This window comes from Lepidochelys kempii, chromosome 8, assembly GCF_965140265.1.
Source record: "Lepidochelys kempii isolate rLepKem1 chromosome 8, rLepKem1.hap2, whole genome shotgun sequence".
NCBI classification, from domain to species: Eukaryota; Metazoa; Chordata; order Testudines; family Cheloniidae; genus Lepidochelys; species Lepidochelys kempii.
The window spans coordinates 71304510-71325619 of NC_133263.1; the positions used below are offsets into that span (position 1 = coordinate 71304510).

Genomic DNA, 21110 nt, shown 5'->3' on the forward strand with positions numbered 1-21110 from the left:
ATCAAAACCATCTTTTTTAAAAGCAAGAAAATGCACTAGTCATTGGTGAGGATTATTTTCAAAGTAGGTTTTAATTTTCAGCCTTTTTTGCATTTAGCCCTGTCTAAAGCAATATTGTGATTAGAATTGTTCACAATGGGAAAGTACTTTTTTTTTTTTTTGGCATTCTCACTGAACTGAAGCCTAGTTCAAGGGATTTTGCTCAGACTTAGGTTTTGTCCACACAAACACATAGTTCGCAGCAAGCTCGGGTATAAATCTACCCTGAACTGGCCTGCCATGCACTAAGTGTCCATGTGGCCCCCCCCACCCCCCCCTTTTTTTTTTTTTGCTATGCAGCAAAAATTTCCTAGTTCCCTTTGATCTGCTCCTGCTTCCAAGTAGGATAGACCAAAGTGCATTAGAGAACTTTTTAGCATTTGACAGCTGGGTCCACACGAACACTTAGTGAATGGCAGGCAAGTGCAGGGTAGATTACACCCCAGGTTGTTGTGATCTAAGTGTTTGTATAAATGAGCCCTTAGAAAACATAATCTTCAGGCATATACAAAGCATTGAAAATTTCCATCCAATGGGTGGCTGAGTAAATTATGAGCGTATAAAAACAAGGGGTTAAAATAGGAACTATTTTGCAATCTTAGAGCATTCCAGTTGACTCGTACATAGAATCAGAGAAATGTGGGCAGTTCCTGGCCCAGAGGCATGACCAAATAAGTCCTATGAATCCAGTGTCAAAAAAGACATGAAAAACTCATAACATACCATGGTTCTTCCATTCAGGCTAGAAGTGCTCCCAGAACAGAGATTACCTCCATTGAAAGTGTCTGTTAATAGTCAGCTTTGGTGTAAATACACTGACATCAATAAAGTTCAGTGCACTTATGCCAAGACTGCATCTGGCTCATAGTCCTTGAGCCTGTATGACTTCAGTATGACTCCTGCAGCTGTTCCCTGTAGATGCCAGTGTGAAAATCCATTCTGACAGAATTAAAAAAACCCATAGTTACCCAGCCAACCTGCTCTCCAAGGGCAAGCCTTTTGGATCTAGTTTAGTCAGCAGTGAATAAGCCCAAGGTGGCCACATACACAGCAACATTGCCAATCTCTTGTTTTTATCACAAGTGTCATGATAGTTCATATTTTTTTTAAAGCCCCTGCTGCTGAAACCATATTATTTACATGAGACCTATAAAAAGAAACCAATAAAAAAAAAAAACCCTCATGATTCTTTAAGTCAATCACATGACTTTTTGAATTCCACTCATGATTTTGAAATGCTTCGGCTGGGAATACTGAAATTAGATGCACACCAACATGAATGACCCTGAGGCGGAATTCCTCGGTGAGATGGAAGGGACTGTGGGCAAGAGAGGAGCAGCTGTTCAAGAATGATAAAGAATGTAGGTGAGCTTCCTACCAGTTTATGAACATGGTTGTTCTTAGCAAAGTTCTCCCAGTGTATATACAGGGCCCATAGGTCACTTTCAACGAATTTTGTCATTCATTGCGTTGCACATTCAAAAAGGTGGGATACCCGAACAGAAGTAGTGACACAGATGTTTACCAGCGTGCCATACCTCTATTTAAAAACTCATAGGGTGAAATCCTGGCTCCACTGAACTCCATGGGAGTTTGGGCATTGGCTTCAATGGGGGCAGGATTTCACCCCTTCTCTTCATTTCTGTATATGCAGAGTCGCATTTTAGAGTTTTCACAATTTCATATTATCCGATCTAGCACAAAGGAATGAATTAATCCCTGGTTAAACTCAAAGGAGTTAGGAACAGGGATGAATTTGTTGCCCTGCCTGTTCTTGTGTACTAGAGGTAGCTATAGCATTGTAGTATCTAAGTGCACAGTTAAATGAGCAAATGAGTGCCCCAGTAAAGCAGTGTAGACAGCACTCTAAGTGTACATAAAAATAACGTTTTTACATTTCATTTTACCTTCACATTGTCATTCCAGCAGGGTTATTATACTAGTAAAGATCATTTTATTTCATTTACTATATAAAAGTAGTTGAATTGCTCATACACTGATATTTAAGTGCTGTACTGGGAAGGTTCTGTTAAAAATTTGTTCTCCCTTTGGATGAGCCATTGAATTAATTTCCTTCCTGCCTATCCTATAGCTTACAAGTTAGATACTCCAGGGCACTTTTGGAAAGAATAATAAATAACCACAGTGTCAATATTCACTCACTGAAGAAACCTGGCTCTTATATCTAAAACTGCATGTAAGCCACTGCTGAGTGTAACCTGGCATCTCCATTTGCCAAAAAAATCCTGCACTAGTGATCACGGTCATTAACAAAACTATGAAAGGTCCTGTACAAACACTATTTCATTCAGCATAATATACAGAACAGTGATTTATATAGGGTGATCTTCACAAAGGGACAGAAGATCCATGCACGCCCTCTAATGTTCATGCCCATAGCAAAGAGGGCATGGGTGGAACTCCACAGTCTCTCCTGTGGACTACAGATGGAAATATCTTTATGCTAGTTTTAATTAGGCCAGTGTTAAGGACTTGTTTGATTGGCCAATGGGTAGTCAGTGGGATCTCAATTTATGGAAATGAATAGTCAAAAAACACTGTGGAGGAGGCTGGGAAATGCACTGAATGAACAGCCATACACAGCCTGCTTTTCATCCCAGGCTGTAAAAGGTGAATTCTATCCCTCACACCCGCCTTTGTTCTCTGCACAAAGCCCAGTTGCTCAGGGAGGGGTGAATCGCAACCATAATTTACTAGTGTGCTACTAGGAGTCCTTTTAAGACAGAGTTAAGGGACTTTTTCACATTGTGTAGAAACTTTCTGCTGTTCCCAGCCTACACCCACATGTACTGGCTCCATTTTGTTGTCTTTACACTCAGGCAACTACAGTGAGTGTTCATTGGAATTGCAGATTGCTTGATAGATTGTCTACACTGACACTTTACAGTGCTGCAACTTTCTCGCTCAAGGGTGTGAAAAAACACACCCCTGAGCACAGCAAGTTTCAGCGCTATAAAGCGCCAGTGTAGACAGTGCACCAGCCGCACTCCCAGCGCTGGTAGCTATTCCCCTCTTGGGGGCAGCAGCGCTTTAACGTTGCTGGTGAAGACGTGCCCTCAGAGCAGAATTTGGCTCTGGCTCTGTAACCACAGGAAGATTTACTTGACAAAAACGTCAGCACACGTGAAAAGGTATTTAAAGTCTGAGTGAAAAGGAGAGAACAAAATTAATTTGCATTTAAGAGTGTCTTCCATGATAGCCTTTGTCTGATTATGCATTTCCGATTAGCATCTCAATATAAACAGTTAAGAAGGAAACTTTCTTATTTACTCTCATCCTTTTAACATACTTTAACATTTTGTGGGTGTGTGTGTGTGTGTGAGAGAGAGAGAGAAATTCCATTGTTAATTTCAATATGATGAATATTTTATTCTTAATTCATAACTGTACCACTTAGGATTAATGGGTAAAATTCTCAAAATTGCCCAAGTGACTTGGGAACCCTAAAGCCTATTAAAAGTCAATAAGAGATTTTTAAAAATCCACACTTTTCTGTTGTAAAGTTTGGGGCCCTATTAACATTTTGTGTTAGAAGGATAAAAATTGCATGTTAAAACCTAACAATCGGATCATCAGCTCATGTAATTCATTGAACTCAATGGAGTCATATTGATTTAAACCAACTGAAGATCTGCTCCTAAATCTTTTTTTAGGGGAGGCAGGTGAACATTCCCATAACTTACTGTGATTGCAGGTCCAGCAAAAGTCAAACTAAGCAACATCAGGAAGGGAACAGCCTCTTGTGTAGGTTCAATGTATGGCATACTCAGACTCCTGTCATAGCAGCTGAATCCAGAGTGAACTGGCTTGAAGACATCAGTAAGCTCAAGAAAATAGAGACTAATAACAGAAGATGCCAGTATGGGCAACTGGGAAGGAAGGAAGGAAAAACAATTCATTGTTATTTCTTTGTAATAATAAACCTAAAAACCCAAACAACCCTATAATATTTATGCAAAAGCAGCAAACTGTGGCCCGCGCCGCTTCCCGCAGCTCCCATTGGCTAGGAACAGTGAACTGCAGGAGCTGCAGGTGGCCGTGCTTGTGGACGGTCAATGTAAAAAAACGGTCTTGCGGCCCACCAGTGGATTACCTTGACGGGCCGCATGTGGCCCGTGGGCCGCAGGTTGCCCACCACTGCCTTAGTCAATTGAGCTGGTCAAACTATTTGTTGCAATCTTATTTCCCAAACAATTTAGCCTTTTCATCGGTGAGACAATCATGAACAGACTTTGATTTTTTCAGAAGTATGCTCCAATCCTGCAACATAGTGAATTCAGGATGACATGTCTGGTGCCCCAAGGATTACTACATACCGGTGCAGTGGTCAACTTGTTACAGGATTGGGGCCTCATTTCCTATTTATAATTATTTGACAAAAAGGTTACACAAATATATGCCAACATATGGGTTGTTAATGAAGTCTGACTATTTGCTATATATAGTGAATGACTGTTCAGGTAAATCACATGGTATTGTTTCTGTTTTCTGCTTGAATGACTTACTCATCAAAAGTGTCAAACACCCTTGTTCTTTCAGATACGTTTTATGAGCTGTTCAATCTTAACACTTGCCCCAGAAGTACACCAACAGCCACCTTTTATCCTACTCAGTGTTTTGCTGTTTATCGTGGCCTTTTGTTTAGGGTCCTTCAATCAGTTTTCAATCCACATGACAGTGTATATACCCCTGCCAATTTGAGTTCAATTTCTAAGGAAGATTTTATGAGAAATTGTATCCAATGCTTTTCTTTTATATATATAGAGTGAATTGCCTTCACCTATTCATTATGGGTGAAGGCTTTTTTTCTATTAAAAAAACCCAAACAACTTTGCCTGGCAGGATTTACTCCTGTAGAAAATGCTGATGTTTATGGGTCATGGTTCCTTTATCTAGATGTTTAGTGATTTTATCCTTTAGAGATTAGTTCCATTAATTCATTAGGGAGAAAAGTTAGACTTAAGGAGGAAACTTCACCCAGGCTCTCCCTGAACTTCTGAAAGCACCGATTCTATCAGAGGGCCCTCTTTGGCAGACAGTGTACCAGAGAAGCTGTGGCAATGGCAAGCAGGCAAAAGCACCCTTCTACGAGGGTGCATGTAAGGGCCAGTACAGTCCACAAAGTGACCAGGGTTGGGTGGGGGAGGCAGCTTGGCGGGGGGCAGCAGCATATGATGATTCACTGCATCCCCATGCTTCTCAGTTTCCATTGAGGAGGTCCTCACTGAGTGCTCAGTAGAACTGAAATCTGCATTTACCCAGCATCACCCATGGAGGAGGGCCACAGTAGAAGCACCCTGCCTGCCCTCCCTTAGGCTGAAACCCCTTGGGATGCAATGAACCTGGCTGACACAGGGAGGTAAGATTTGCAGTTCCCTGCAGCAGTGAAGGTAAACATGACTAATGGAACGGTAATTGCTAGCATTACTTTTCCTTCTTATTTTGAAGGTGGCTGTTATGTTTGCTTTTCTTCCACTTCTTAATATAGCTAAAAGTACAAACTTGCAAGGTCCACAAAGATTTGCATATACCTACAGCACCAGACAGTGGAGATATTTCATAGCACCAAACATGAATTATTCTATTTCCCTTGCAGAAAATATTCTTCTATGCCAACACATCACACTGAGAAAATGTAGTTTTCCTTCAGAATTTAATGTATCACTGGATTATGCTGCATTTTAAATCTTTATTGCACATTTCATAAAAAGGGATAAAAGCAGGTGATACATTCTGCTTATATCCATTCTGGAGTAAAACAGAGTGAAGACTGGGTGTGTAAGGTATGTCAGGTGACAAGATAATGAATGATAATGTTTGTAAAGGGCAATGGGAAACTGTCTGGATCCATTAATTAGCCATTTCCAAACTTTAAAATGTTTGCTTTTTTTAGTACAGGTTTTTTTAAAAAAGAAAATGTAATGGGGGGGGGTGAAAGAGGTTGTTAACTGGACTCCACTGAAACAGGCTTTATAATGGGTCTTGGTTTTTGAAAATAACAGCTTTGCTTTGAAGCGCTACACAGCACAAAGAGCTGCAGAGTTTAGTTTGTCTTCAAAAGTATTGCTATGAAAAGTGCACTGAAGGTAGTCTAAGGAATAACTTTGCATTCCTTGTTCTCAGTGGTCAGGTTGATTGTGTTGTAATTACATTTTTGAGGCTGATTGTGATTGCATAGGAAAGGAATGTGAATTGACATCCTGAATAAAGCAAAGAGTGGCATTCCCAAGTGTGTCTTGAAAATAACACAAGAAGTCCATTAGATTTACTTAAATAAATAGTAAATTCATCCCATTTGAATTTTGTGATTTCTGCTGTCATTGGAAATAACGTTTTTTAGTTAGATGAATTGTTTAATTCTCATCTCACATTGGGCACTCCAGAGAACTCCCTTTGATTTCAGTGACAGTCCTGCATGTGTAGTAACTCAGTATGATTGCATGGATAAGTAAGGAACAAGGAGCTTTCCCCTGGTTTTCTCCCCCAGCAGTTGGAAGGGACAGTCACAGTCCCTGTGCTCAGGGGATTATTGAGACTGCTTCTGGGTGCACAAATATCTCCAAATGGGGTGGGAGGATGGAGGCTTATAGTGGTGTATCCCCTTATCTTCCCCTGATGCACTCACCCAGAGCTGTTCAGGTGGGTTCCACTCCTGTGTGACCTGGAGCAAATCACATAATCTCTTTGTGTCTCAGCTCGCGGGAGGTTGGGAGATGTCCATTCAATGGAATGGTACAGTGTACGTGTTATCCCCACCACTGGAAAACTCAGAGAGGGATAGTGGCACAGTCCTACCTTAGCTCCACCTGGGCCAGTGCAGCTCTGCACCATTCTATCGTGGCTAGGCAACACGTAGGCCCACACACAGTGTGATTTCACCGACACCACACATCATGGTTTAGGCAATTGTAAAATCTGACATCAAAATCATTATTATTATTATTTGCAATATAGTAGTACCTAGGGGCGTCAACTGAGATCAGGGCAGCATTGTGCTAGGTGTACAAATCACATAATTAGAAACAGTCCTGGCCTCCAAGAGCTAAATTGACAAAACAGGCAAAGGAATAATTATCCTACTTCTTACAGAGGGGGAGCTGAGGCACAAAGAGATTATGTGATTTGCTCCAGGTCACACTGGTGTGGACCCAGATTTCTTGAGTTTTAGGACAGTATGTTACCAACAAGTCCGTATTTCCAATCTGATTGTTTCCCAGCTATATAATTGCATTTATCTAGTGAGATTCAGCTATTATTAAATATGTAATATTTTATATAGTGATGTAGTATAATGAGTTAATGGGCCTACAGATCATTTTCGAAGGGATCTGCATTCTGCATATGCTAACTGCAGTTTTATTATTGTTAATTACAAAATCCAGGAAACATCCACATTTGCTTAGAAACCCCCACAAAGGACAGGACTCCATTGTGCTTTTCACTTCTAGGTTTACCATATTCTTTCAGAACATAACCACCCTCTCCCCAAAAGAAAAGAATAACTCTAAAGGCCTAATAACCCCTACAATAATTCCTCAGCAATACAAACAAATACTTTTATAGACAATTTGCAATATATTGTATGTCAGGTCTCATAAGACATCTTGTTCTCGTATCTTTTTTATCAACCTAAATATAAAATGCATCTTCAAAAAGGCAAAGAAAATAGAAGTGTTTGTTCAATATCCTAAATAATTCTAAGTTGCTGTTTAAAAATACGAATACTGATTGAGTATTCTGCTTAGGGCAGCATAAGCATTTTAATTACAGGCATTAGCTTCTGACACCCTGAACATGTGAGACATAATTAGAAGGTAATAATATGCATTGTTTTAATTACAAAATAGAAAATCTTTTTCTTATTTCTAATTGGAATACAAAAAATAAACCCAATGACCTGGGCTAATGAGTCTTCGTGTTCTGACATGATCGGTCGATTGAGAAATTTCTGACTTTTAATCTCTGCTCTGGATTATAATTTATCCCTGGAAATAGAAGATCTGATACAAGCCCAGTGAAATCAATGGAAAGATTCCCACTGGTTTCAAAGGACTTTGTATTAGGATCATAATCAGCACAGTTAGGAGAAGAGCTGGTTACAAAACTTCAAATGTTGCCCATTTTTGCTCAAATTTTCATGACACCACCCCCACCCCCATTCTAGTTAAGAGGCTTTCTTAAGACATAGAGTTGTATTATTCATTACTGTGATGATTATTATTTATATTGCAGGGGACCTAGCCCTATCATGCCATTCCCCAAAAAACTTAACAAGAGATAAACATATTCACAAATACTTTCAGGAGAAGAATAAAGGCCAAATGCTCCTTTGTGTTTCATGATGTAGTGCAAAGCAAAGGAGCTCTAATTAGTCAGCAAGACCCAAACCTTATAGAGGGGGTCCCAGATCTGGTGGAAGCCCCTCCAAGAGATTTTTGTAAACTCATATACTCATAGTTTCTAGTGCAGGGGGGGGGGAAGCCAGGCACCAGCCACTCTGCACTGCGTATGCCTTTGTGGCCATATTCAAAGAGTAGTTATCAATGGTTTGCTGTGAAACTGAGGGAGCGGGGGATGTCTAGTCAAGTGGGAGTTCCACAGGGATCAGTCCTAGGTCTGGTACTAATCAATATTTTCATTAATTACTTAGAGAGTATACTTCTAACATTTGGAGGGGAGGGGTTGCAAACACTGGAGGACAGGATTAGAATTCAAAATGACTTTGACAAATTGGAGAATTGGTCTGAAATCAATGAAATTAAATAAAGACATGCAAAGTACTTCACTTAGGAAGGAAAAATCAGATGCAAAACTACAAAATGGGGAATAACTGGCTAGTTTGTAATATTGCTGAAAAGCATCTTGGGGGTTATAGTGGATCACAAACTGAATATGAGTTAACACTGTGATGCAGTTGCCAAAAAGTCTAATATCATTCTGGGGTGTATTAACAGCAGTGTTATATGTAAGACATGGAAGTTAATTGTCCTGCTCTACTTGGCACCAGTAATGCTTCAATTGGAGTAATCTGTCCATTTCTGGGTGCCACACTTTAGGAGAGAGATGGACAAATTGTAAATATTCCAAAGGAGAACAACAAAAATGATAAAAGGTTTAGAAAACCTGATCTATGAAACAGGTTAAAAAAATTAGTTATGTTTAGTCAATTGTTCTCTATGTTCACTGAAGGTAGGAAAAATAGTAAGAGACTTAATCTGCAGTGAGGGAGATTTAGATTAGATATTAAGAATAAACTTTCTAACTATGAAGTATGGTTAAATTCTGGAATAGGCTTCCAAGGGACGTTGTGGAATCCCCATTACTGGAGGCCTTTAAGAACAAGGTGGATAAACACCTGTTAGGGATGGTCTAGGTTTACTTGGTCCTTCCTCAGTGCAGGGGGCTGGATTTTGAGGTCCCTTCCAGCCCTACATTTCTATGATTCTTAAACCAAAATATTTCCAAGTGAAAAGGCACACAGGACTGAATGCTCCCAGAAGCAATAATCAGTTACATTCTGCCGCCTCAGATGTTATCATTACCACTACCATTCGTATTGCTGTAGTGTGACTGGTGCTGAGTGATGGTGACAAACCCCTTTTACTAAAGAGCAGAAGCCTGCAGAAGGGTAAAATCAATGCTGGGTTAGCACAGAATCTGACTCGATGCTTCTAGCCACAAACCCCTCCTGCTAGCTTGGAGCACTGAACACAGTTAAAATCTTGGGCCGAGGGCTTTACCCTTTCACAGGTTCTTTTCAGAATCCCGACATTTGCATTCATAACCATGCTGTCCAGCCATCAGAAAAAAAAAAAAAGCTTTTCCTCCTCCTTGGAGAATTTTCCAAACCAAAGCTTCATTTTCTCTGCAAGTGATGTTTGCTCTGAGTCACTAGCAAGCAAATATTGACCGTTTCATGAAATGACATTGTCAAGAACTTTAGGTCCAAAATATATGTTTTCTTAAACAAAAGAAAAGAGACAAATAAAAAACACATTCCCAGTTGGAAAAGCCTATTATTCTGCCAAAGAAAATGCAATCTGGTCCCCCCAGTATGACAGTATTTTGCTGATGCTCAGGGAACACAAAAATAATAAATTCCCTGACTAAAAAACTAAACACCTTGATGGTCAACTCTGGTTAGCATCTTTACAACAACTCACCTAGTGAAGACTTCACACGGATCTTCACCTGCATGAAATTGTCCTCATAGATCCTCTATGTATCAATAATACATTGTATGACACATCTATGCAATCTTTGTACTTCTTCATAACATGCTGTACTCTACACCTGTTATTTGTTACCTATGACTCTCTTCATGATCGTAAAGTATATGTATTATCTTATTTACATTATTGTTGTTGTGCCGGAGCGTGTATGTGGCTGCCAGCAGGCGTGTCTTAGATCTATAGGCTATGAAGCTGATGGATGTGTTAGCTGCCTTCTATCAAGGGTAAATGAGGGAGCAGTTAGCCTCTTCATTTCATGATAACTGAAACAACAGAAGAAACCATCAAAGGCCATGCCTGAGTAAAAGCTGAGCCATGTGGCCAGAGGGGTTTGCCTGGAGACTGACTGCAACGCAGGGGCTGGGGCATTGATTTGATTGCAGCTGTCTGAGGCCAGGCCTACACTATAAACTTACATTGGTATAAATAATGGAAGTGGATTAACTGTCATGGAAGTGGATTAACTACACTGACGGGAGAAGTTCTGCTGTAGCATATTAACAGCTTCACTGAAGTGCTACAGCTGCACTGCTGCAGAGTTTTAAGTGTAAACCTGCCCTGAGTGTGTGAAAAGAACGGGAAAGTGAGCAGAAAACCAGAGAAACCATGTGAGCATTGCCCTAGGAGGAAGCCAACAGAGAGCTTTCTTTTGTGCAGAGTACAGGCTGGAAAGACAGGCTTTGAAACTGTGAGCAGAGAAACTGCCTCCTCTGCCTTCTGCTTTTCTTTCCTACTGTGATCACGGAAACAGGACTGTGGGTGCATTCTACATAAAGAAACAAGATTGCACCAAAGAAATATCTGACTAGTAAAATCAATTTCTTGTTCTAACAGAAACAATCCAGCAAGGCCCTGAATACTGACTTACTGGTTAGGCCAAAGGACAATGTTGTTGATAAATTTATTTAATACCATATATTGCAGTATCACCGAGAGGCCACAACAATGGGCTAGTAGGTCATGGGATCTACCACACTGCTGCTTAGCCTCGGGGTTTCAATGTGGAAATCGGGGCTAGAGTTAAAAGACCATGGTCCCCTTTTTTTGGAAGTGAGTAATATTTTAAAGCATGAGTTTCTGAGGGGGAACTCTCTTTAAAGAGACTTGCACACAATTATATATTTTTTGTTGTCTGCTCCACAGCTTAGGAGGGTCATTGGGGTGGGTCCCAAGAGCAACACTGCCAAATGTCCTCAGGGCACAATATTCCCACCTCCTCTCCTTCTCATGAGCTGCTGGAGAGGCTGGCAGGATGGTGGTGTGGAATGCAGGTCTACAAGTGCATCCACCATGCACTTCTAGTGGTGCAGGGGGCAATGCATAAGGAGTTATAAATGGTAGCAGTTGCCAGAGCAGGCTCAACCTTTGGTGGAAGCTGCCTGACTGAGCAGCAGACACCTCTGTCCTGGCCTCAGAATGTGTTAGAAGTAAGAACAAGCAGAGCTCTCCTTAGCATGCTTTGGCCAGGTCTTGAACATAATTCCCCCAAACAAAACTGACTCCTGTGCACCTTGACCACACTTCAGGGCCAGCCAAAAGATTTCAGTGGAGCTTAGAGCTTCTTTCAGGTACATACCAGACTGAACTGACACCTTTCACATAAAAAGGTATGTATGTGAGGAGAGTGGGTCATTAGGATGCCCCTCCCCAGCCTCCTGCTACTGCATGACCCAGGTGCTTGTCCATTTCACCCCTCATAGTTGCTCACATGATTAGCTTAGGAATAGTAAACTGATGCTGCTATCTTCACAAGGTAAAGGGCTAGACATATGATCTTTATTGTGATGAAAGTGGAAACTCCCCTTCATGGGACCAAATCATCAAAATGATTGTGTGCAGCTCATCAGTGTTACCGGTTACATTTTTATTTTTATTTTATTTTTTAAGATTAAACATGCTTTTTCATTGGATTTAAATTTAGGGAGGAAAGTCCTCCATTGTGCCTCCAAGAGACATTGGTGTAGTTCCTGACTCTTTCTGAACCCTTTAATTAGCATACAGCAATTGCCCTTTCCCCGAAATTGAGGAGCTGATCCTATAATTCCTTATAGAGGTAAAACTCCCATTCTAATCACTAAATTCCCATAGGCAATGCATATCCTGGAAGTCAAGCCTACAAAAACCTTGCAGAGTCCTAAGCAAATAATTTTAATGCAGATGTGTGTCATGCATAGCTACACACCTAAAAAATCCAGAAATGACTGAGAAGTGGAATTTTTGAGATACTTAGTGATGTGCATCGACATCTGACATTTTGAATCTCACCTTGTCAGTATAAGTTAAAAATGAATGGGAACTAAGTTTCTGGTCCTGAGATACACTGAACATCCTCAACACCCATTTATTTCAACTGGAGCCGAGGAAACCCACCAGTTTACAGAACTGACTGCTACAATAATATAATAGATCTCTTTTGTGTTTTCTAAGGTACTGCCTACCCCTGGCTTTCTAGCCTGTCTGGTAGCCAACAAAAGTGGATGGATTATCAATTCTCAGAGAAGGGATCCACATTATAACAGTGATTGGTTGGGTCACATACTGTCTGCTTGAGGAAATACTGCCAAAAGAAACCCCATTACCACCTTACATATCACATGAAAAGGTAAGGAACAAAACTTAACTCTGTGGATAGTCTCTCTGAGCTGCATTCACGACTCAGCAAACCCAGAGACAAGTAACTGGTGTAGGGATATTCTGCCAATAAATCCACAGTAACACAAAGTTTATAGGCCAATTATTCAGCTAGCATTTAAATCTACGGAGCTTTGCTGACTTACAGGAGTTCAGGATCTGGCATTCTGTATTTCAGCGTACTGAAAATGGGTGAAATCTTGACCCCATTGAATTCAGCGGGGCCAGGATTTCATCTACTGAGCCTGATTCTCCGATTCCTTATACCCATTATACATTGGTGTAACTTCATTGACTTCAGTGGGGTTACTCTATATTTATACATGTGTAAGTGAGAGAAAATTAGGCCTTCTGTGTTTGTACATGCAAACCTGAAGACAAAAGGCAAGGGGTAAAATCCTGTCTCCATATAAGTCCGTGGTAAAACTCCCAGGCTCCAGGATTTCACCCCAGATATTTTTTGATGTTTGGTTAATGAGTGAAGAAAAATCACACACAGATTTTTCCTTGAAACAGAGCATATTCCTGTCACTATGAATAAATGTATTTGTCCATGCCACATCTGCAGACATCTTCATCCTCTGGGGAACAGGAGGTATATATCCCTGGAAGTTTTCCAGATTCATACTTAAAATGTGAGGCACTAAGCTTCTGGCTATTGTCCTTGAATGTACTGAGGATGTACTCTGAATATGCTAACGAGGGAAGATCAACAAAGCAAAGGGCAGATCTCTTTCCAGGAATGGTCACAGACAATGGGCTTGTCTATACTGGCACTTTACAGCGCTGAAACTTTCTTGCTCGTGTGAGGAAAAAACACCCTCCTGAGCGCATCAAGTTTCAGCGCTGTAAAGCGCCAGTGTAGACCGCCAGTGTAGACCGTGTACCAGCGCCCCTCGTGGAGGTGTTTTTTTCAGAGCGCTGGGAGAGGTCTCTCCCAGCCCTCTGCCGTGACTACACAAGCCACATTAAACCACTGCTGCGGCAGCGCTTAGTGTTGCCAGTGTAGACTAGCCCAATGTTTCAATTCCTAATATTTTCCTGATGGTGATAGATCTTTCATTATGAAAATATCCTTCTATTTAAACAGATGCAAACTGAGCTTCCATGAGTAGTCCTCTCCCTTAGTTTTTAAAGACGAGGCCCAGATTATCCACATATTCTATACAACTGTGAAACGTACAAACATAATTAAAAAATAACACAGATCAGTTTGTGTGGAAGTGCTGATTAATTTACACTTCAGGTAGGTAGCGATGCACAGGTAAAACTAAATCCAGCCAGATCACGTGATATGTGCTTCTGCAAAGTGTAAGACTCTTACTGTCATTATAATAGGGTCATTTAAAACTAATGTTTAAATACACTTTAAACATTTTTATGAGATACATACTAATTCACGAATAGTGAAAACTGCAAAAAGTCATGAAATGTTTTATGCTGTGTTTAATAAAGTTTCATTAATTTTTTTGTAGGTTTTCTGCTTCCCTATTTTTTCAGCCTAGACCACATCCACTGTATCTGCTGCTCTAATTCTTTTCTGTATGTCTGTAGATTTCCTTCTCACTTCTACAGCTTCTAACCCATGGGCCTGCTTCTCCGTTTATCTAATCTCTGTACATTAGGAATAACTCCACTGAAGCCACTAATGTAAAATTGGTGTAAGTGAGAGGAGAATGTGGCCCTGTAGCTCTAATAAATTAAGTTAGATAGGGCCTGATCTGATCTTACATCATTTTTATGTAGAATGTAACTTGGTTGAGTTTTGTTCAGTTACTATTGATTGACACTGCTATATATCAGATCAGAATCAGGCCCACAATTTTTTTTTAGATTGAAACTATCAATAGAAATGCAGCCTCGCTTGCTAAGTTACTATATAATCATATTTGGTCCAGTGTTATAAATCCTTATAATCATAAGTATTGGTTACTAACATGAGTAGTCTTGTTGGCATCATGGTAATAAACACTGTGCCTAGTAGTAAGCATCTGCAGGATTGGAATTATTGTCCTCCTCTTCTGTCTATCACTTCCTCATCCTCTCCCTTAATTGTAGTCTCTGACTGTTTTTTGTCTCATTTTAGGGCTCAATTCTGCAAACAGATATTACTGGACATAATTGTGCTTATTCCTCTGAGTAGTACTTGACTTCAGGATAGTAAGTACTGCTCCCCATAGTGCGAGTTTGCAGGCTCAAGCCCTTTGAAGGCAGAAAATCTGTTTGTTTTAATTTTGCTCTATAAAGTTCCATGCATGTTTAGGTTACATCAGTGACCATAAGGCATCTTTTCCTTCCCTGTTTATGTATTATGTATTACATTATGCTTATGTATTAATCTACCCTTCTATATTGTGTGATTTTGGTTTTCCATTTTCTCCTTTTCCCTGGATAATTTTCTGGGCCCTTCCCTTTCCTCTGGTGTTCGGGGAAATAATGCCTGTCTACAGTTTCCCATTATTTTGCTGACATTATTAGTGATAGATCTGCCTTCTTCCTGTGGCCCTGATCCTCCAGCATTTTCTGATTGGCATTTCATTATTTATTTGCACCGGTGAGAAAGAAGCTCCTCATGTCTTTCTCAAAATACAAAATGAAACTAATTGTTGCTTAGCCACAAGGAGCAATGGATTGGGATTTGCAACTAAGAACGGGCCAGGGGAGGGCAAGCCTGACCTGAGAGTAGGGCAGAATGGAATGGGAAGGAAATATACAGAAAGGTGAGATGTACAGAGGGGAGAAATTGCATTTTTCATCATTTTTCATTATTCACCTACTGAATTAAACCCTTTAAAACATTTTTGTTATTAAATAAATTTTGAAAATCCCAAATTGTGTACATTTAAGAGGTGGCTGGTTTACTTAAATCTTGTCTCCTATATTCATGTTTACACTTATTTGGATGATGATGTTGCCTATGGTATGCAAAAAGCATCCACATTGTGTACTAATGCCAGTTAACCTCACAGGGCCTGCCTGTCTTGTCCCTTACATTAGTAGCTCTATTGACTTCAATAGAGCTATTCCTGATTTAAACACATATATATGAGAGGTGAGCCAGTTTCACATTCTTCTTTAACTAATCACAATTCAAAAATGTTTAAGTCATTTTCCTCCTTCTGCTAATGCCACCGCAGGGGCTATCAGGTGGCTGTTTCATTAATCTCAGTATTATCGTGTACTATAAAGTTCCAAAAAGAAAAGGAGTACTTGTGGCACCTTAGAGACTAACAAATTTATCTGAGCATAAGCTTTCGTGAGCTACAGCTTACTTCATCTGATGCTGTAGCTCACGAAAGCTTACGCTCGAATAAATTTGTTACTCTCTAAGGTGCCACAAGTACTCCTTTTCTTCTTGCGAATACAGACTAACACGGCTGCTACTCTGAAACCTATAAAGTTCCAGGAGCACATTCTCAGGGATCAGATTAGAGTTGGATATATGTGGGTAAATCATAAATATATGTCTTACCACTAGAAACTGAACAGAAGAAGAGTTGTGGGGGAGGCAACCACAACAATTTTCTAATTTGAATACTGGATACTCTGGACTCAGTCCACTTTTTCGCAGGTATCAATTAAGTCTACTGAATTTACTCTCGATTTACACAAGTGTAACTGAAAGCAGAATTTGGCCTTCTGTCTCAACAAATATACCTGCAGGTGAAAAGTAGAGAAATAGAAGAGTAGGACAATAGCCTCAACCCTAAACCTTTAGGGGAACTGGAGTTGGGCCCCAGTTGCAAAGTTTGAGTCTCTGGATTTGGATCCAAATTTCCGTAAATGTTGTATCTGTTCAGATCTGGAGCTTTGGTTTTGAACAATACACAGACCGGGGCCAACCATAACATTCAAATCTAGATGTGAACATCCTCAGTGCTGCCAGGTGCTAGACATGGGCAAGGTGGAAGGGTCCTCACAGCTTGTCCTGGAATCCTAAGGTTTTCAGTTTTAGTTCCCCTCTCTACTTGTAAGGGTCTGTATCCTGACAACTTTCCTTACAACAGATGAGGACTGAAGCCCACTTCATCTGGTATACAGAAAGCCAATTTCTGCATAACAACATGGATATGCTAAAAACCTCTCCACTCTGCCTCTGCAACAGCAATAATATAGCATGGGAGATTCCCTTGCTTTTCTAGTTTCTATTAAACTCATTCCCCAAGCTGGGCATATTCCTGCAGCCCACCACTGATGAGGCTGGTGCACAGAAATACATACAAAATCTATTTGCTTTATCCTTTACAAACAAGCAGTGTGGGGTCTCCTCTCTTCTCTATAAACATATGTAACTCCCACTGACACTAATGGAATGTGCATAAGAAGGGGGCAGAGTCCTGCTTAGGCCCAATGGAGGTGAATCAATAGAAAATGGAATTTAATAATGAAGAGTTTAAAAACAACTACAACAAAGAAATCCTAATTATTAAGGACATGTGACATTTTGCAGTAATGCAGTTTGTCACCTGACAGCATTTCCCAAAGTGTCTGTGCACAGTGGGTGAAATTTTCTAATCCTACATAAAGCCCAAGCACAATGGTCATACTTAAAAACTTGTCTGTTGTCTTAGATAACCATCAGCAGTAGCAGTTTTCTCTAGGTCAGTGGACAGACTATTATTTGTATTATAGTAGTGCCTATACTAGAGGCTCCAACTGAGATCAGAGCCCCATTGTGCTAGGTGCTGTACATACACAAAATGAAAAACATGCCTTGCCCAGAGAATTGCAGCCTAAATAGAAAAGAGAGACAAAGGCTCCTCTTCACAGCTGAGGAGCTGAGATTCAAGGAGATTAAGTGACTTACCCAAGGTCTTACAAAGAGTGTGCAGTAGAGCTGAGAACTGGCCCCTTATCTCCTGAGTTCCAGTCCAGTGACTTAGTCATAAGAGCTGCAGTCGCTTTAGTGTGGTTTGCAGTACTCACTATACAAAGTACAGGGAGTTTCTAAGGAATACTGCAAATAGATTCCAAGGCCAGAAGACAGGTTTCAGAGTAACAGCCCTGTTAGTTTGTATTCGCAAAAAGAACAGGGGTACTTGTGGCGCCTTAGAGACTAACCAATTTATTTGAGCATAAGCTTTCGTGAGCTACAGCTCGCTTCGCATCCGATGAAGCGAGCTGTAGCTCACGAAAGCTTATGCTCAAATAAATTGGTTAGTCTCTAAGGTGCCACAAGACCAGAAGAGACCATTGTGAATATCTACTCTGACCTCTTGTATAATAACACAGGCCAATGAACTTCCACAAAATAATTCCTAGAGCAGATCTTTTAGAAAAACATCCAATCCTGATTTAAAAATTGCCAGTGATGAATAATTGGTAAATTGTTCTAATCGTTAATTACTTTCACCATTAAAAATGTACACCTTATTTTCACTATAAATTTGTGTCTAGCTTCAACTTCCAGCCATTGGATTGTGTTATACCTTCATCTGCTAGTTTGAAGAGCCCGTTGTCAAATGCGTATTCCCCATGTTGGTATTTATAGACTGTGATCAAGTCACCTCTTTAGCCTTCTCTTTGTTAAACTAAATTGACTGAGCTCCTTGAGTCTATACTAAATTCTGAGGTAATGTTATCCCAGGCAAAACTGATTTTAAGTGTGACCACTGTTCTTGGGCTATGTGCTACTGTTCGAAAAAATCATCCCACCACAGTGTGGGATCAGACCATAGAGTTGCAGTGCAACCCCTCAAATCCCCAAGTGGCTGCTGCTCCCCTTGTGTGCATGTGTGAGGGGGCCCTTGGTTACTAGATCTGCATCAGTATAGAAGTGGTCCCTTCCCTTGTCTGCCCCCTAAGCCCTTCTCAGTGATGGGATGGCCTCCGATAGTATAGAGCCCTCTGCTCCAGTATGAGGAGGATAGAGAGGCCCCCACCTAGCTGGCTTCTCTACCCATGACCTCTTTCCTCTGACAAGAATACTACAGGAATTATGTGGCCCAGAAGGAGCCTTCCATCAGTGGGTACATTTCACCAAGTGGGCCTAATCCACAATAATAAGACACGTCTGTTACTTTAAAATCTAACATTCTCTGAAAAGTATCCCATCCAATATTATTTTTAATATGATTCATCTCCCTTGTTCCAGGCAACTAGTAGGGAATTTATGGGGAAGAGAGACAGCTTCCCACCACTTACAAGCCCCTCTCATACTGTGGCCTCCTATCTCCCAGTATATTTAAGCAAGATTTTTAATATTGCCGTTCTTGTTTGCTCTTTTACTTACTGTCAAAAGAGGCTAAAATCCTCTAAGCAATACACCAGTTCTGAAGCAGTGAGAGCCTGTGGAAGTGTAAAAAGAAAAGGAGTACTTGTGGCACCTTAGAGACTAACAAATGTATTTGAGCCTCTAAGGTGCCACAAATACTCCTTTTCTTTTTGCGAATACAGACAAACACGGCTTCTACTCTGAAACCTGTGGAAGTGTAACTTCACCTGGCACCAACAGAGCAGCCATGACATGTTTCAATCTTTCAGTACAAAATCTTCTGAGAAACTCTTTCACTTTTTCAAGATACAAAACGTGCATCGTTACCTAGCTATCTCTGACAATCCAGGCAGGTTACTACGGACTGATTAAAAACACAATGCTGATTATCTAACAACTTTAAACCATATTCATTTTTTTAACATTCCTTCTACAACATGACTTTCCTTTCATGGAGATAATACATGCAATATCTGTTTGCATATAAACCCCTCTCTGAAACATGTCTTCCTGTTGAGATGATCCTATGTCTGTGACATGGTTTCATTTCGCTGCCAGTCCATTTGCAAAATGACTCTCTCGGAAATAATTCCCATAAAAGCAGCCTGTATCCTGCAAGGAAGATTTTAATCTGAAACCAGCTCTTCAGAATACTGATGGCTGTCTGGTACTGATTTTATTATGCAAAGCATCACCTACATATTTTACATGAAACGGTTCTGAAACATTACCGACATGAACTCTCTCTTTTTCGAGATGTAAAGAACATCCCTCCCCCCACCCCACCGTGGATTACAGCTCAGATGATGTAGACCCAGTTTCAGAACCAGACGTGAACTCCATGCAAATATATTACAAGCAAAGCTTAATGTTACCCTAACTGAAATCCACAGCCAGGTACGAGTCAGACCCAGAACCCAGACACATGCTGACATAACACACACTGACAGAGGAATGAGACACACTGCCATACTCTCACACACGCATAATACGCCGATGGAACATTCTCTCGCTCAGCTTGTACAGCTCTCCCCAGTGCTATTCTCTACATCTTCACCTAGGCAGTGAGGAAGGCACTAACCAGAGCAGACCCCAGTGAAAGACGCATGCTGTCAGGGACCAAAGTTGTTCCTAAAATGCCTCTAACGAGCTGCATTATGCTAAAGCTGAAGGGACACGCGCTCAGGTGCTTCACTCACCTCCACAAAATAAAAGCAGGGCAATAGAGTGACGCTGTCCTTGGTCACTTTGCCTTTTTGCCTCTCCTTCGCAGACATGCTGGCTAAGGGGCTGAGCTGGGCTCCTCTTGTAGGGATGGGGATGAGTGCTTCGAAGCAGGCTTCCTCTCCTCCCGCTCCGGTGCCTTGTGTGGATGTCACATGCCCCAGAGGCCCCTCTGGAGAGCTCAGCGTGACGCTTCCCCCTTCGCAGCAATCCCTTGTGCCACACGCAGGCAGCCCAAAGCCTGTTCTCTGCGAGAGATCTCCTTCCTCCCCCAAAGCCGCCGCAATGGCTTCCACCCCCAGCGCAGAGCCCTGGCTTTCTCTGCCCGAGGAGGATTCGCTGCACTTACAATCCTGAAGCTTCGTACAATATTCATGGGCTTGACGTCAAGAAACCTACTCCAGGGAAAACGAAGGGGCCCCATTAGCCTACAGGAGGAGGGGAGCGTGCTCCAGCCACCTTAACCCTTTCCCTCCTGGATGGATTGGTTTTGAGTATTCAGGAAGGGCGGGGAAATCCGGTGGGCAGCAGAGCTTGGAGACGGGATCATGGGGAAGATGGGCAGGAAGGCTGTAAAGTGGTAGGAGATAGTTGCAGCAGTTGAGGGGCAAGTAGGCCCTGAGATTCCTGCGGAGCACAAGGGGAAGCTATGTAGGAAGCTCTGAAGAGGGAATGGCCAAGTGCAGTAGGTGACCGTGGCTCCACCGTCCCACAAGTGGGACATCAGGGGTAGCAATGATTCCCCACTT

The 21110-nt window shown here is 41.2% G+C and overlaps 1 protein-coding gene across 1 annotated transcript in view; it reads right to left on the reverse strand.

Annotated features, from left to right (window-relative positions):
* Positions 1-20730, reverse strand: part of PLPPR4 (phospholipid phosphatase related 4) — a 47671-nt gene extending 26941 nt beyond the window's left edge. Inside the window, exons 1-2 of the mRNA XM_073356953.1 lie at positions 20337-20730; positions 3744-3929 (exon numbers count right to left, since the gene is read on the reverse strand). Coding sequence (XP_073213054.1) covers positions 3744-3929; positions 20337-20414 — 264 coding nt within the window. The 5' untranslated portion in view covers positions 20415-20730. The remainder of the gene's footprint in view (positions 1-3743; positions 3930-20336) is intronic.
* Positions 20731-21110: the final 380 nt, after the last annotated feature.